At 39.2% G+C, this 17323-nt stretch overlaps 1 protein-coding gene across 1 annotated transcript in view; it reads left to right on the top strand.

Moving 5' to 3' along the window:
* Positions 1-1486: 1486 nt before the first annotated feature.
* NAV2 (neuron navigator 2) overlaps positions 1487-17323 on the top strand; it is a 374080-nt gene continuing 358243 nt past the window's right edge. The window contains exon 1 of the mRNA XM_053980574.1: positions 1487-1561. Within this exon, the coding sequence (XP_053836549.1) occupies positions 1487-1561 (75 nt within the window). The remainder of the gene's footprint in view (positions 1562-17323) is intronic.

Below are 17323 nucleotides of genomic sequence, written 5' to 3'. Positions count from 1 at the left end.
CGCATTTGAAGTGAGAGGCAAAAGCAGTATTTCTACCTGTTGTCTTGTCAAGATCTTTGCCTTGGCATAACAAGGGACGTCAGCATGCAGAACAAGCATTTCCACTGTGTTGTGAGAAATCTATTTTTTATGCTGTTTATCCTTCAGTGGTGGGAGAGTGATGCTGTTTTTATTTATTAGTTCCTTTGTTACATAGAACACAGGTTTAGATTTTTTGGTGCTTACCAGGCTTGTAACAACATGCAGCTAAATATGTGCTCTTATACCATGCTTAGCTAAGGTGGCTGAAATTGATTTAATGTTTAGCCTTTTTAGTATGGAATTCAGTGTAGTAAATGTGTTTTTCCTGGTGCCTGCATACTGAAGCCTGCTGATACTGATCCCACCTTACAAATTAACCCAGGAGACTCTTTGTCTCTTGTAGTAAACTTGTGCTTCTCAGTAAAAACGAGCAGCATTTTAAGCTGGTTGACCTGTTAAGCTTTCCTTCCCAAGTCATAGTAGAACCTGTTTGTTCCTGCATTATCGTGCTCAGGATTTTGGAAGGTGGCACTCATTAACTTTACAGACTGTGGAGAAAGATCCTTGGGTAGGAGACCCCAGAAGAATAATGGATTTGGCTTTAGGTCTGGGACTCTGAACCCTGGAAAGCTGAGTTTTGAGTTGATCCTTGCAGGCTTCAGTCAGTGTTGTTGCAGTAGGTTCAGCTCTGATGTACAATATTGTCATTCTGGGCTGGTTTTATGCAAGAAGCCCCAAAGGCAAGGTAACACTCTAAACAGGCATCAAAGCATTTTGAGTAGCTTGGATGAGGAGTGTAGTATGTTCAAAACATCTAATTATTGTATCAGTTCTGACTTGCAGCTCCTGGTGGTGGACAAAGAACACCAGTAGCTGTGTTTTCTTTCAAGCTGGTAAAAACTGCTTTTTTTTCCCCCCTCTTCTAGGTATTTGTTTGAATACATAGAGGAAGATGACAAGTGTGCATGGATGATTTTACGTAATTAACACCTGCTAGATTTGCAAAAGGCAGTTATCACTGCGAAGTGTTTACATTGATTTATGGGAGGAAGGCGGCCCATGAGAGGGATGCTGATAATATCAACACAGTGGATTAAGTGCACGTTTACACCTTTATTGACATATAAATTATCTGTGCCAGGAATGCACTGAAAAGGCTGCTGATGGAGCAGTAATGTGGCACAAACGACTGGGTTTGGATTCAGCTCTGCCATCCTTCTGTAAGGCACTTACATGGAAACCTTCATCTGAGCTACTATAGGATATAGAGGCTCACAGAATGGCTGCTTGTTAGGATAATGAGCAGTGATGGCAAACAGGAATTTAGAAGAATGATAAAAGACAATGGACGAGGTTTGAAGGAATTGTCTCGCCTTTTTTAAAATTATTTTTAGATTTTTGTTGTTTATACTATGGATTTTTAGAGAAAGCTTAAAGAGGCTGGAAGAGTCTTTGTTGCAGGGAAATGGAATCTGGCTCTGAATCCAGCCAACATCAGAAAAGAAAGATTGTGACACATGGACTGGAAGATCAAAAAAGGGTAAGTGACAAAAGGTGGGAACACTTTCTGCTTAAATTACTGAAGGAGATGCAAGTGGCAGAATAGCTCCACATAATGCTTTTATCACTTGCACTTGCTGCTTGCTTTGCTCAGCCAGCTGTAGATCTCTTCATTATATGTTTTAGAAAATGTTTGTCTTTCTCTTCTTCCAATGTATGGAGCAAAGAGCTGAGGGAAGGGGAAATTGTGATATGAGTGAAAGAAGGGAAAAATGTCTAGAATTCTGGCTGGCTGTTGATGAAGAGACATATAGTGCAAATGAAGTATACTGACTCCTACTGAGTCTGGTCAGGTTATTGATTTGTTGTAAGTTTAGCTTCTTTTTTCCTGTTGATATCATTAGTGGAGTGGTTAGAAAAATGCTTTCTTGATGTTTGGTGTTTTCATTTGCTGAGAATGTTGTGCACTTGTCAGTGTCCTTGTCCTGGTGGAACTGTTTGCATTTTGCTGTAGTTGCCAGATGTAATTTTGGCTTGAATTGAAATGTACAGTGGAACGTGCTTAATGTCACATGTTGGCCCTTATTTTGCACAAGTGCTTTGTGGCGGCTCTGTGTGTCAGGGTGATGTTGAGTTATCCCATCCTAATGGGTTGGTGCATTAAATTGACCTAAGTGAAGTCCTTGTCTCAGACAAAACTGTAGCTTGTGAACAACTGGGACTCCAAAGTTGTTTTGTTGGCACCAGTGAAGCACACTACAACTTGACATGTTTCTGCTGCATAAATCAGTGATGTCGTCCTCCATGCAGAGTTGATGGAGAATAGAAAATGCCATGTTCAGCTCTGTGTGGAGAGCTCCTTTCCCCTGTATGATTTTTATTTCAGTTGAAAACTGAGCTAGAAAAAAAAATTGACCGTCAGCTATTATTTTGCTGTTCAACAGCACTGTCTAATTTCAGGGAGAGGGAGGTTGTGTCGCAGTTTCATCAGGTCTGCTGAAGAATAAAAGTGGTTTCTCTGTCACTCCATTAGAAATCTAAGCAGCCTGGAAAACTTTCAGAAATTGGATAAAATGCAGCTGCTTGCTTGGAGAGAAATGGCATTTGGGGAACAAAATAAAACTCCTGAATGTATCTTAATTGCACCAAGCATAATCTATTAACTGACAAGCTGCCAAGGTCTTCCTTCTACGTTTTTCGAGGAAGCATTTTGGGACTGAAGTAAATCAATGAGGGTTGAAACAAAATCCGTCTATTGACTTAATTTCTGGAGGCTGCTAGAACACTTTTCCTCCCCCTTCTGAAGTGTACAACATTATCCTGCATTTGGGGCGTGATGGGAAAAACATTTGTGACCTGTGACACCAAAGTATGCTGTAATTGTTTTGATGCACCAAAATTAATATGCAATTATGTCTGTCTCTCCTTGCTGATAGGTATGGGAGCCTACATCTCCCATCTGCTCCTGGCTCTGGGTGTTTGGTGCACATGCAGCATGGGGCCTCTGAATGTATAATATAACCCCAAGTGAGGCTCAGTGGCAGCTGGGATAACATCAATTGGTCATGCTTTGCTGACATTCATTTTAACTTGAACTCTAGCCGTCATGGAGATTATTAAATTTATAATGATATATGTAAGATCCATTTTAATGACTCTGCATGCTTGGGTGATCTCTCTCACTTCTGTTTGCAAAACAAGTCTTAATAGAGTATTACATTTCATTTCCTATAGAATTTTTCAGGGAAAGGTTACTGATGAGAGCTTTCCTTAGACTTCTGCTTACCGGGAAAAATCAGTTTGGAATAATAATAATGTTGATGCAACTCAGTTGTTATTATGGAGTTGAATGGTAATGTAAACTTTAGTGTTTCTAAGCTTAAAGTTCTTAGATTTCTGATAGGGAAAGGTGTATGTGTGATCAAAGGCCATTGAAATTAATCATCAATAGACACTCTTTTGTTATTGAAAATGAGGCTTGTGCTGGAAGAAATAAGACCAAGCTCATTTTTAATCAGGTGAGTGCATTATCCTTTTTATCACCATATATTTTATGGACATAAAGTCAACCATTGTTCAGTGTTTCTGCAGCAGTAAGAGATCTGTGTATGTACAGCCCTCGATGATGGATCTGGCTTGTCTTTCCCAAGTAGAATATAGGACACTACGTCTGCATTTGTGGTGTAGAAATAAAGCTTAGTTTCCTGTTTGGTTTTTTCTTTTAAGTGTATTTTTAAGTATCAACTTAGTAGCTGTATTGATTAAAGCAAGAAAAGACTTAGTATTTGTGTTTGTTTTTTAGAGGGATGGTGTTTTGCTTTTTATGAGGTGACTGATCTTCAAGAACTCAAAACTGGGCTGCCTCTGACTTTGCTGAAATCAGCCAAAGCAGGATCTTTTCACTCACCACAGCTTCCCAGACTGATTTTAAAAGGACTCATATTAATCTTTGGGATAGCAATTCAGCCATCTACATATCTTAAGTTGGCTCTAGTGGGAATTACATAGCTAAATTCCATGTAACTGGTAATGTACAAGTGAAGAATTTGAACAGGTTTAACAACCGTGTAAGCTGACCATCTGAAGGTAGCAGGATTACCAACATGAATACTAATGTGAATAGTGAGCAGGCTTTATTCCAGGATATGACCTTGGCACAGAGTCTTTAAATACAAGAGTAATGTAGGTGATGCTACAGATCTTTTGTCAAGTTTGTATATAGAGTATTGTTTTAGTAGAAAATGGATGATCGCTCATGAGCAGTGAATTCAGATATTTAATTTTTTTTCTTTGAAGCAAAGATTTAAGGTAAAAACTGCTGCTAAAATAATCTAGTTAGGTACATTTTCATGTCCTGTGTTATGAAAAATGTAGTGCTGCTCTGTGTTCTGATTAAATGCATTTTCTTCTGATGATTGAATGAAATATTTCTTCAGTTGATTTCCATCCTTCATTTCTCCTTCCTCTTGACTTTTCATTCAGGTCCACAGCTCTAAGCTAGTGGGACATCCTAAAGACATGTGTATGTTCAATAGTGACAGAAGTGTCTTCTGCTCTGCCTGAGTGAACCCTCTTTGACTGAATGATGAGTAAAATGGAATTGTGAAATGCATTCAGACTCTGGAAGGATCTCTGTAAATGTGTATTTTATGCTTAGATGTTCTCTCTTGTCTAACTAAACAATTGTCTCTGCTTGTCCTGTGATTTTAATTTTTTATTAGAGATTTATTTGCTCTTACCTGGTGTACTGGGCTGGTCTGTTTTAGGAAGGACTGTGTTTTGTTGTCAGCAGCACAGAAAGTAGCATGGTAGTAGTGCACCTCACAGGCTTATAGGCGGTTGATTGCTTTTGTGTGTGGGTTAAGGGGCATTTTTGGTTTTGATTGTAAAAAAAAATTGTCTCCCTGGACTTTGAAATACCAGTTCAAGGTCTCTGGGCATGCTGCCACAGAGGCAAAGTGCATCTGGTGCTGGACCTTGTGGTGGTCTTCTAGTATTTTTTTTCCCCTTTTGCTACTTGGTAGTAAACATCCTCAGCTCTTTTTCTTTAATTAGTTTTATTTTGAATGAAGAACGCGTGAGCTGCAGTTTTTAAGTGTTACAAGCCGACTAACACTGTTTTCAGGGGGCGTCTTTTTCTCTTGACTTGTTTTTGTTGGAGCAGTTGTTGTGATACCCGTGACTGAAGCCATATGCTTTAGCTTTCTCCTGGGTTTGTGTCTTTCCTGCCTTATTATTGATAAACTTCCCATTTGCTTGAGGATGGTCTGCTGCTACCTTTATATCAAAGTCAGTTTAAAGAGCATAAGTAGTCTCACATGTATTGACCTGCTTATACTGAGGGCTTGTGTTGTTTAAAGCAGGGTAATGGTGGCTGAGTACCATGTTTATTAGCAGAATTTTGTGCTGAAACATTAATGCAGTTGGGTGCTGTGCTGCTGAGCCAGTGTGGAAGCACTCAAGTGTAACCACTTATAAATTGCAGCAAGACTTAGCTTATGAAATTACAGCAAGCTGTGTTGTGGTGTTTTGATAATTTAACTAACTGGGTTTTTATGGAAATACACATGCAATAAAAATTCACTGAGCGGGAGAACTGAGAAAATGTCAGCTTCTCCTTCATTTTTCAGATATTTAAAACCTTCTGTCAACATAACAATCTCTGTAGAATTTTATTTCATGACTGGATTTTATATTTTTATTACAGTAATTAAGATTGTTAATAAATTTACTTTAAACGTTATAATCATAGAATCAGATCTGGGAGATTTTAGTTATATGGATGTGCCTTGGTGGTGTCTCCAGGGCTTGGCTTCTGCTTTAAGGTCATAACTTTCCTGCTCTTAAAGATGCTTCTGTAACCCTTTTTGTGGGTGTGCTGTCTGTGACAATTTTAAACCACTCTTCACTGAGAAATTGGCTCAAAGAAACAGGTAGTTGTGTTTGTTTTAGTGATGCAGATTTTCACCTTAATGGTTGCTACAAGGTATTTAGTTTTTCTATTTCATCTGGAACTTCTTTCTACAATGGTTTTAATGAGAGAGTCATAGGAGTGTGATTTGGTATAGCCAGCCCTCTCCCAGTCAGACCCTGGTCATGAAGAAATTTTCCATATTGTCAAAAATGTTTATATAATATAAACAAAGGATCTTGATTATTCGGCTGATGTCTCCTGTAATGTCTATTTAGTTAAAGGAATTTGTGAACTTTTGAAGATTCAAGGGTGATTTTTCTCCAATTTGTATAAGTTTATGTTAGGATGTGATACAGAGGATCTATGGTGACGTCAACCAATCGAAGATTAGACTGCAATTTCATGTGGACTTCTGATGACTCTGTGGCATAGTCTCCACTAGAACTGACTCGTGTAATGCTGTCAGTCTTTCATCTTTTTGCCTTGACCATTCCCCATGTCTGTGTTACTGTACAGTGAAAAAAGCTCCTGTGTGATTTCTTGAGGTCTTAGGCTTGGCCACATTTTTGAGCTTTACCTCTGTTTTGTAAAGTAAGTAAAACATATGTGGCACAGGTACATATGCTATTTCTCTTCCTCATACCAAGTGAAGTTCATTATCTCAAAAATAACCTGACTGAGGAGTTTCAGCTGAAGTTCCAAGAATGTGGAAGAAATACCCATGTGCAAGCAGGTGGCTTAAGCCATGCAGGACAATCATGGCTGTCCACATGAACTGTGGCTTAAAGCCTCTTTGGGAGGGAGGGAATGAAGCTGATCAGATTAAACCAAGGAGCTGATTGAGATGCATAAACAACTGCTGCTGATGCTGTGGCTATGAAGTGTTGAGAGAAATGTGAATGAAGCATTATGCTACAAGGATAGGACTCTGGAAATCTCTGTGGAAAACATCTGTGGCACCTTTTGCAAATTTGCTGATGGCACTCCTTGAGCAGTATGCCCAGTTTTGGATCTCTGTCTTGACCAAAAATAGAGGATGGGAGTGATTTACAATATACTTGGGGGAGCCTGATATCCGCCTTCCCCCACATGAACGAAAAGCAGAACAATTATTCTTGAGGGTTTATTTCAAAGTTCGGGCATGCATGCCTCTGAAAATGCTTGCATGTAGACAGATTACACAGCACATAAGTGCTGATGCTGTTGTTAATAGTACAAAATCAGGCAAGAAATGATTTCTGTTTGCTGAAATTGTCATGAATAATATGGAAGAGTTGGTTATTTCCAGGCTGAAAAAAGTGAGCATCAGTGCTGATGAGGAGTTTATATGGCACCCTGACTCTCCTCATGCCTGGAAGAACTTCCCTGCTTCCATTTGTGTGCATGCTATGTAGATAGCATGTAGTTTTAAACTGGTTTTCCCTCCACCCTCTTCTGTGATGGTAGATTAAGACTACACTGGTGTGATCTGCTCATTCAAATCCTCCAGCAGTGTCTGGTGTGCTGTACTGCCAGCGGCACTGATCAATAGCTGATCTTTCAGAGCTGGACAGAAACCCAGCAATATGATGATGCATCAGCTGCTTGCCTTGTGCGTAGGAAAGAAATTCAGCCCTTCTTCCAGCTGCTGCTACTGACAACAGGCTTTAAAACCCTAAGGCATTCTGTATGATTATTGTTCTTATCTTGGATGACTATGAGTATTAATGGTCATAAATTAGCTGGGATATTTCCAAATTTTGGCAGACATCTTGATTGTGTGGAAAATCTCCAGTCTGGGGTGGATTATATATTCTGTTTCCTCTAGCTGACTTTAGGGTGCCTTGTCTGGGGCCCTTGTGAGAGTGGGCTAAAGAGTGAAAGCTGGATATGATGCTGTAGCTGTGGCTCAGTGCATTAGTGAGCCTCTTACTCCAGTTTTCCACATCCTGTGGTATAAAGGAAGATTTTATATCTAAGATCCTAATGGCTTCATCAATCTAATTTCAAAGGTAATGAAACCAAAAGGCTCAAGCAGTAAATACAGGTAAGTGTGATGTAGTATAGGGTGTATTCTTTGGATTATAAGAACACTTGTTTGAAAATAAAGTTATCTTCTGATATTAAATAGGGTTGTAGGATGCTAAAGAGAACTCTCTGCTTAGTAAAAAAAATTCTGTTACTACTTAGATTGTAAGAAAATTTACCCCCAGAGTGTTCCTGGAAATGCTTCTGCAGCTGTGACATGCACTTTGTCTCTTATTCCCTTCTTTTACAGTGGTTTAGCAGAAGTTGCTGCATTTCCCTCATTCTTTCTGTGATTAAGATGTAGCAAACCCATGTTTTCTGTGCCATGTTTTCAGTGCATTTCACCTGACGCACTGCTTCAGGAGCCAGCCCACTTCCCAGCCCTTACACATGGGAAAAGTCCAATGTGTCTGTTGTGTCACATGACTCAGTGTTGTGGGAATCATTAAAATGAGAGGGTTTTAGGAAACCGAGGCGTGTTCCTCAGCAGACCCGTCCCGTTCGTGATTTGTACATAGACCCTTGGCCAGCAGTAAGTGTTGCAAAATTTAATTCTATGTCCTGTGCATTTAGTAGGACAGGTGTCTCTGTCTGTTACATAAAAGGCACAAGAAGGTAAACACTAGAGGTTGTGTTTTTAATTATTTTTGTAAAGCAAGTATGACTTTCAGATAATATACATTCTGACTCATTAGCGTGTAGTTTCCTGCACATCTCCTTAGAAAAATGTTCATTATTATGCAAATGGCTACCCTCTGGCTTTGAAGTAATTGTCACTTGGAATAATGTGTGGGCCATGGTATGAAATACTTCAAAACCTAAATAGCTGGGAAATTCAGATTGAGCAGTCAGACATTGCCTCTCGTTATGTCTGTGCCTGGAAGCAAATTTGATATCCCTGAGGTCTGCTATCTATTGTGATATTCCTGGTGAAAGGAGTGGTAGGAAAGGGAATAAGGAAAATGAGGAAGGAGTGTACAGGAAATAGTCTCTGTGATAATTCAGACTTCTTTACTAATTTTTGGGTGTATTACAAAGCTTGGAGTCTTCCAGACTCAAGGATCTTCCAGAAAAGAAGGCATTAGGGAGAGACAGACATGCATTTGTCAGTATTTATTTTTAGGCACTCAGTGTTAGGGGTTTTTCTGGTTGATTATAGTCTAGTTTGACAGATGCGGTATAGATTTATTTATGTTTGCACACTGCAGCAATTCATAACTTTAAGAAGCAAATACTAGTGACAGTTTCCAGTAGCAGCAAAGCTCTAGTATATTCTTTAACAAAGAAATTAGGTTTCTCTGTTAAGGTGTAGATCCAGTACAACAGACAACTTTAAGCATATTTACTGGTGCAGGGCAGATGAAGAAATTCTTGATGAGTGTTACAAATGTGTATTTCTTAGGTATTCCTGCTTGAAAAGCATCATATGTCTGTGTTTGCATTCAGGTTCATGTGTTACTTTCAAGGGATTGTTAAGAGGAATACTTAAAATGTAACAGAACCTGGCAGGAAAATAGGTGTGTTACAGATGAAAATGGATATTTTCTTCTAAAATTATTTAAGGTCATATTGGTCTAACTCTAAAATAACTTGTAGAAGGCTGCTGGACTAAGTGAACTTATTCTCCAAGCTGAATTCCCTTTGCAATGCAGTACCTTATTATTGTTTCCTAGATCAAGTCGCAATTTCCCCGTGCAGAGGAAGACTGGAAGGGATAATACATCTGAGTTTCTTGCCTTTTCTTGCACAAACCCTTTTGCCAGTCAGTGCACTCTCTGTTTCTGCTCTTTATCTGGCAATGCAGGGTAACCCAGAGGAAGGATGTGATGGTGACCCATGGTCTCTGTGCACAGCATTATGGGGAGATGGAGCCAGTGCAGATACCTCAACATTTCTCCAACTGCTCAGGAGTCTACTGCAGCTCCTGATGGGAACCAGACCCATTTTTGTGAGACTTAGAGACTCCTGCAACATTTCCATGGAAGTAAAAGGCAGTGAGAGGGTGGACATGATTTTGTGGTAGAGTGAAAAAAAATCTTGCCCTTTTTGTGGTAGAATTATAAAAATCCCTTCTTTGCAGAAGACTGTCATTCATCCTTTAGAAAGAAATGATCTGGCTTACAAATTAGCTTGTTCTTCCAGCATTAGGGAAAAAATAACATGGTATTGAAGACTGATTCCTTTTCTTGCTAACAGATTATGATGCGTGGATGTCTCTTGAGGCTATCGCACATTGATGGTAATAAATATGTACTCAGACTTGCATAGCTATTTTTCAAGTTTTCTGCACTAAAAAAAGGAGTTGTATTCAAGGGAGCTGAGGGGCAAGAGAGTAGCTTCTGACATCTGATAACAGTTGAGAAATTGATAGAGACAAGGTAAGCTTGAAAAATGTCACTTACAGGTGGAACATGAGAATTCTACATGCTGCAAGCATTTAGCTTGCAGTTTATTTTCTGAAGTCTTTCAGTTCTTCATTGTGATGACAGCAGTGACTATCAGATCCTCAGTAACTTGGAGGATTTGTTTTGGATAAACAACATACATCCGATATGACTACTCCAAAAATGTAACAAGGCAGATGGAATTGCCTGTGTTATTTCACTGTCTCTCCCTGAAGTCTCCTAATTCAGATGCCTTGTTTTCTTCATTGATGTTTGCTGTATCGTGTCAAACAAGGTAATGAATTTTTAAAATGTCGTCAATTTAGTACTGTGATACTCAAATTTTTTAAGTAAATCCTGTGAACACAGTAGGAATGATAGTGGTTAGAAACTGGAGAGATCACAGATTTGCAAGGCTTAGGGTAAGTAAAGTTGGATTGTATTAAAATTTTTTTGTGATATGAACATGAACTGGACCTCAGTTGTTCTGTTATTGCACTATTGGTTCATAACATGAATGTTAAACTGATCAAACAAAAACTAGATGGTGCTAATTCAGTTATTGAAAGTGTGCCCTTACCATATCAGCCTTGATCAAAATCAACATATTAGAAATGAATGAAAGTTGCATCAGCCATCTCTTAATTGCATAATGTTATTCAGGCTGATAGCTCACATTCTGTGAATGAAAATATCACCACAAAACACCAGAAGAGATCTTTATTTCAAACATTTAATTTTTGCAGGTTTTAAATACTGCACTCCATTGATGTGAAACTCATATTAATCTTATGTGCTGGGTTGTTGTTGTTGTCTCTTTAATTTACCTTCCAAATGGCATCATTTTTATTAATAAGCTGACTGCTGGAGCTCAGGCTTGGCAATAGGAGTAGCCTGTCTTCAAACTCCTTTTCCTTTAAGATGCTTAACTAAAGGGAATATCAGTTATAGTGTGTATGTGTCAGGGCTGGAATAAAATATTCATAAATATTTATCAGGTGGGGGAAATAAATACATGGGTGCATCCTTTTAAAACTCAGATGACATGGCATAATAGACCAGCTGGCAGAGGATGAAAGGTGAGTGTGGGGGAGATTTTTCACCTTGTGTAAACTATGGAGTAACCTGAATTTCAGCACAGCACATTGAAATGCCAAAGTAGATGGAAGCATGTACAGGCAAGGGCCTTTCTGGATAGATAGGCAGATGATTGCTTTCCTAAGAGCCTGGAACTTGGAATTGATGGTGGGTGGTCTAATGTCATGCACTGTATTTACAGTGGCTGAGTGTGAAGTCAGTGTGTCTAATACTTTGGCAGAATCACAATGAGAAAGAAGACACGTACTGTGTGGCATTAGCAGGAAATCCAGATTTTGTAACATACATTGTGATCAATAATGGCATAAATACAATGTTTTTAGTCTTCTGTATTCACCTGTCTTTATCTGTAGGTAATATATTTTTGGCTTGTAGATGTAGCTGTTGGATTTTTCAGTGCATATATCTTCATAGAGGAGAATGTTAGTTTCCAACTGCCAATTGGAAATAATAGCAGGAAAGGTGGAGCTCTGTGGTTCAGGAGGGGAGTGTGTGAAGTGCTGAGGTGTGAAAGAAAACCCTCCCACTCTGGTTCTCTAGGTTGTTTTGGCATGATCTGGGTTGGGAAGTGCTGCAGCTGGGTGGTGATAATTGGCCCAGCCTGGCTATGTTCCAATAGCAAGAAGCATTTCTGGAGCTTTACTAAAAAGTTCAACCAAAAGAACCCTTCACAATCTGATTGTGTCACATGGGTTGGGCTGATCTGTCTGCCTCTCCTGCTGCTGCTGCAGCTTCACATTACAAGGGCTGACTTGTTTGGGTGACCCCTTCAGTGCTGCCCTACGCAGATGAGAATATCTGAGACACGCAGCTCCCACTATTGGATTCCTCTTGGATTAAGCTAATTTTTTTTTTTTTTTTTCGGTTGTGGGTTTTTTTTGCCTTTTGGAGTTGGGCATAATTTTCAAATTAATCCAGCTGTGAGCATGGCCTTGTGTGGCTTTTAGGCAGTGTAGCTCCAAGGTCTCTGGCTGATCTTTGGGAGAATAGAAAAGTGATGAAGGATGGGAAGGTGGAGGAGAACTGGCTCGTTCTTGCAGTGCTGATTTTGTTTTTTTATTTGGGGTTTTCGCTGGTGTTAGTATAACAGAAGTTGGAACTGGATAATCTTGATAAACTATGAGAAATACTTCTTTGAGTCTTGCAGGAAAGAACACAAGACACATGGAAAGCAAGTATGATGCAAGCATTCACCTCATATGAGGAAATCTGCTTCAAAATTGAAGTGTCCTTATTTCTAAACAATAACAAAACCCCCCTAAACAAACAAAAAAAACCCTCTTAGAAACCACAAGAAAACGACAATACTCTGCAGCCTGTAAATGACTGTACTGCTCCATACATAGTAGTTTTGGTTTTTTTACTGTTCCATAGTGGCTTTTCATGTGTGCATTGAGGTGCAGACAATTCCTGTCTGTACAGAGTTTTGGTGTGCTCTGAAAAGAGAAACTGGGCTGAGAGGAATGTCCCACAGAGCCGGAGGTGTGTGTGGAAATGGAGGTGATCCCACTCTGGTGCTGCCCTGTGCTCCTGGGGAGCAAGGACAGCTCAAGAACTTTGTCTAATCTGCATCAGGTGTACATGTTTTCGAAGATGATGAAGAAGTAACTGCTGTCCTCTCCTCCCTGTCATTTCCTCTGCCGTAGGGAACTGGAACATGACTGATAACACTTCCTCCGCAGTAAAAGCTGGTCACTATCAAGTGCAGAAGGATTTAGGATTAAGATTGTTCCAAGAGGTTTTGAATGTCTCAAGAGGGAGTGTGTGTATAAAGAAATCATACATGCTAATTAGTTTATCTTGCTAGGTATCTTCCAAGTAAACCACTAATTTATTTAATAGATCTCATGATTTTGGATGAAAGCATAGTATAAAGGTCTCTCATGTCCTGCTTCTTTGGGTTGCAGGAGTGGTTCTGATAGCAGCTTCTATGGTAAGCCTTTTCAGCAGGTGTATTTTAAATATTCAGGGCAGAGAAAAATGGGTTTTCTTATTTTTCAGTGAATCTTGTCTGGGATGGGGGAGTCTAAGCTAGGGAAGGGAGAGAGGAGGACAGAGTCTGTCCTGTCTCAGCCCTGGCAGGTGCTGTGTGCCCCACAGTCTGTGCTGGTAGATGTGCTGCATTTGCCCAGCAGTTCCTCAGGTGCATCTGTTTCTGGGGGCAGGGGGACAACCCCCATCCCTGACAAACCCCCACATGGACATCAACAACCCCACACTGCCAGAAGTGCCCCAGAGTGTGTTGTAGCTGCTGCCCCAGCTGGGTTTTTGAAGAGAGGTGATGTAAAGTCTGTTAGTGTGGTCCTCGGAGGATACAACAGGGGCTAATTATGTTTCCTTAAAGCTTGCACGTGTTTTTAGCCAACTCAAGGGGTGTCCAGTTATCGTGACTGGATTCATCTGGGAATTTGGAATGGCTAATTTTCTTCTGAAAGAAAATAGTGTGCCAAAATTATTCTATTGCAAGTCAATTGCTTTGATGAACTTCAGTGATAATATTTTGTTGCCAATTAAGATTAGTAATCTAGAGTGCTTTTTATGTTATGAGTTATTTTCCATTCCTATATCCATTCCTATTAAACTAGAAAATGGATTTCAATTTAGAATTTTTTTACAGCCTCTAAATAATGTAAGCATTCAGTCTTGATTTGTGTTTAATGGCTGGATAAGGACTGTTTGTTTTTATTTGTAATGTAGTGTTGTCTCCTTTGCAGATAATGTCAAAGATACCATAAAACAATGTGGTGACTGTTTAATAGGCTTGTTTCATCCTTAATGTCTGAGTGGAAAATGTGACTGTGGACTTCAGCAAATGGTTCAAAATTGAGTCTTAGGCTCCAATATCTTAACTTGAGTGTCTACAGTCCAAGCATGTTGTCAGTCAGAGTACGTGGCAGTGCTCTGCTTGTTCCCCAAGAACACGGTGCAGTTAAAGCCCTCTGAAATCAAGGCCTTTGTGAGGCAGATCCCGGCAGCATGTCAGATGTTTGAGTGCTGAACTTTGGAAGCCAAGAACTATTCGTAACCATTGATGGTAACTTAATATCCATATATGTGTTTTGTTTTTTTTTTCTTTTTGGCTATGTGCCCAGATTCTATACCTATGAGTAGTTATCTTTGCAACCTTTCACATTGTTGACAGTGATTAATAACGTGTTGTGCACACTTCCATTGCATCAAATACCAATTTTTTGGGTAATGGGAAAAGAATATCTAATTAGGGAATTAATATAATTGACTTCACACATTGTCTAGAATTCAAGTGGGTTTTTTGTGGGTTGGTTTTTTTTTTCTTTTTTTTTTTCTTTTTTTTTTCTTTTTTTTCGTTTTTTTGTTTTGTTTTGTTTTTGGAAAAGCAGGATAGGAGTAGTAGATTGAAGTATTACTTTTATGTAGTCATGAGAGTAGAATGTAAGGTTTTAGGTTAATTTCTGTCAGTTTCCATAATACAACTGAAATGCAAGCATATGAACAGAGAAGCATATTTTTTAAGGATTTTCCCATGAGGAAGAAAATCTTTTAAATCACTAGGTGCTGTATATACCCTTTTGAATGTTAAATCCTAAAGCAATAAAGAAAGCAGATGCTTGTAAAAATGAGATGACTGCAGCTTAGAAATCTTGTTTTTCCTGAGCAAAGCTGCTTGAAATTGCCAATGTGTGCACTGATAAGCACTCAGTGCTAGGCACTTATCTCTCAGGCAATGTGTAAAAAGTGTAAAACTGATTATTGGAAATTAAGAGATGGGTACTATTATCATACTTGGATACCTTTCATGTGAGTACATGTCCTTCATTTGCTGTATTTTATTTTTTTTAGTCAATGGCATTTAACCTGAAGCACTTTTTTTTCATTTCTGCTAGTATTGAAGTAGTTTGCATATCACTGTATCTACTCAAGAGAAACTGAACCATAGATAGGTCACCTATGCTGATTTTCCACACTTTTCTTTCCCTAAAGTGAAGTTTAGGTTTTCTACTGTTTGTCTGTTAAACATCTTTACCTTTCAAGATTCAAAGGTTTTTTTTTTTTTGTTGTTACAGCTGCACTATTTAGCAATGCAGAGCCTGTAGTTGTTTCATGATTTAGATGATATCTATGTGTATATAATAATTTCTATTCATGTGGCAAAGGACTGACATATTAAACTGGTATTCTTTCTGGTTTGTGTTATGGTTACTTCATTAACCGAGTTGAATTATGCTAGAAATATTTGCAGGAGCCCAGTCTTTGTAGTCATTCTCCGTGGGGAATTTGCATTGAAATTGATGGGGGATCTGAGTGTAGAAAAGCTGCTTGAGTGGGCATCATCTGCTCTTTCAGGCACGCAAGCCTAAGTGGTAGAACATATATATTTTTGACTGCTAATGTACTGTTAGGGCAATCAAGGGGATGATTTCCTTAGTGATGCAAGTGGTTAGGCAGGAGGGGGATATCTGTTCCCCCAGAAACAGAGGGGCTTTTTATCCAGAAAAGTTCTGGATAAAAGCAGAGGCCAACAGAGAAGATGCAGGAGTATTTCAGTAAAACTGAGCTATGAGATGATGATGGGAGGGATGCAAGTTCAATGGAACAGGATTGTGACTATGTAAAAGCCTTTCAGTCATTCCTTCCTCTGAAGTATTTTGAGCCTTCTATGAATATTGTACCAAAGGTGATATATTCTACGAGTTTTTTCTAAAGCTGCTGCATGCTGGGATATGAGCCCACACAGGGCTATAGGAGCAGGGAAAATTATTTTTGAAAATGAATTTAAACAAAATTCACACCACTGTGGAAATCCTCATACAAAGGAAGAATGATACAAATTTACTCCCTTTCTCTCTGCAGCCTTGGAAGGGGAAGGTTGTTGAGTAGCAAATCTTGTGCTCCAAGGAGGAAAAACGCAGTTGGAACAAGTTACTTTTGCAGATATATAAGAACAGCAGAGAAACAATACAGTGCTCTCATTAAAAAAGCTCACATTGTTATTTCCTTTTGCATTGACTATTTGACTCTGACCTGCATTTCAAAAGTATGCACACAAGGCAAATGAAAAACTGTTAAATTGTGAAAAGTTTGTGTCCTTGCAAACTCCATCTTTATGTTTGTCTAAATACATGGTGAGAGCTCTGGGATAGGCACTCCATTGTTTCTTTGTGGAAAGGTGCACACCAAACTGAAACCAGAAATAAAAGGGGCTGGTTTTGCCTGGATCTTTCTGTCTATAAAGATGCACTAGTGTTTTTGGAACAATAATTGCCTCAGATCCTTCCTTCTCCACTGAAGCAAGGAAAATGGAGAACCAAGAAGCTTGGCAGAGCTTGGAACAGCTTTATAATGGCTCACTGTGTTTCAGCTTATATTCTGCTGGGGGTTTTAGGTATAGCCTTTCCAATTTTTGGCTGACATAACTTGTGTTTGTACTCCATGACCCCAGTGGTTCATCCAAGCCTCAGCAACAGAGCACAGTAAACTAGAGAAAGAGATACAAAAAAGCTGGGAATTTGTTGGTTTTGTTGGTTTTTAGAAGAGGGAAGGAGTTTGTATTCTTTTTCACAACCTAATTTGCATTTTGCTGGAGATAGGCAGTGGTGATATTAAAGTCTGTGTTATTTCCCAGGGACTTGGAATTTGTAAGTCTGAGTTAGACTCTTCTGAGTCTGCCATGAGTTTCCTTCTGTGATCAACAGAAGAATTTTCTGTCTAACAAAAGCAAGGTATTGTGGTTATGCTAATATGCTCCAACGAAAAATGGATTTTCTCATTTGAGCCCTTGCATAAGGGGCTTTATTTTGCTCTTGTTCTTTTTAAACTGTCCTTGAGGTATCGTGGCCATTTTAGGCCAGGGTAAGCTCCTGAAATACATCTAGAGAGGCCTGAGAAAGGTGATACCCAGTGATCATGCTTGCTGGAGCCC

This window comes from Vidua macroura, chromosome 6 (assembly GCF_024509145.1).
Source record: "Vidua macroura isolate BioBank_ID:100142 chromosome 6, ASM2450914v1, whole genome shotgun sequence".
Classification (NCBI taxonomy): Eukaryota; Metazoa; Chordata; class Aves; order Passeriformes; family Viduidae; genus Vidua; species Vidua macroura.
The sequence above is the reverse complement of the archived record's forward strand: the minus strand, read 5'-3'. Positions and strand labels throughout refer to the sequence as shown.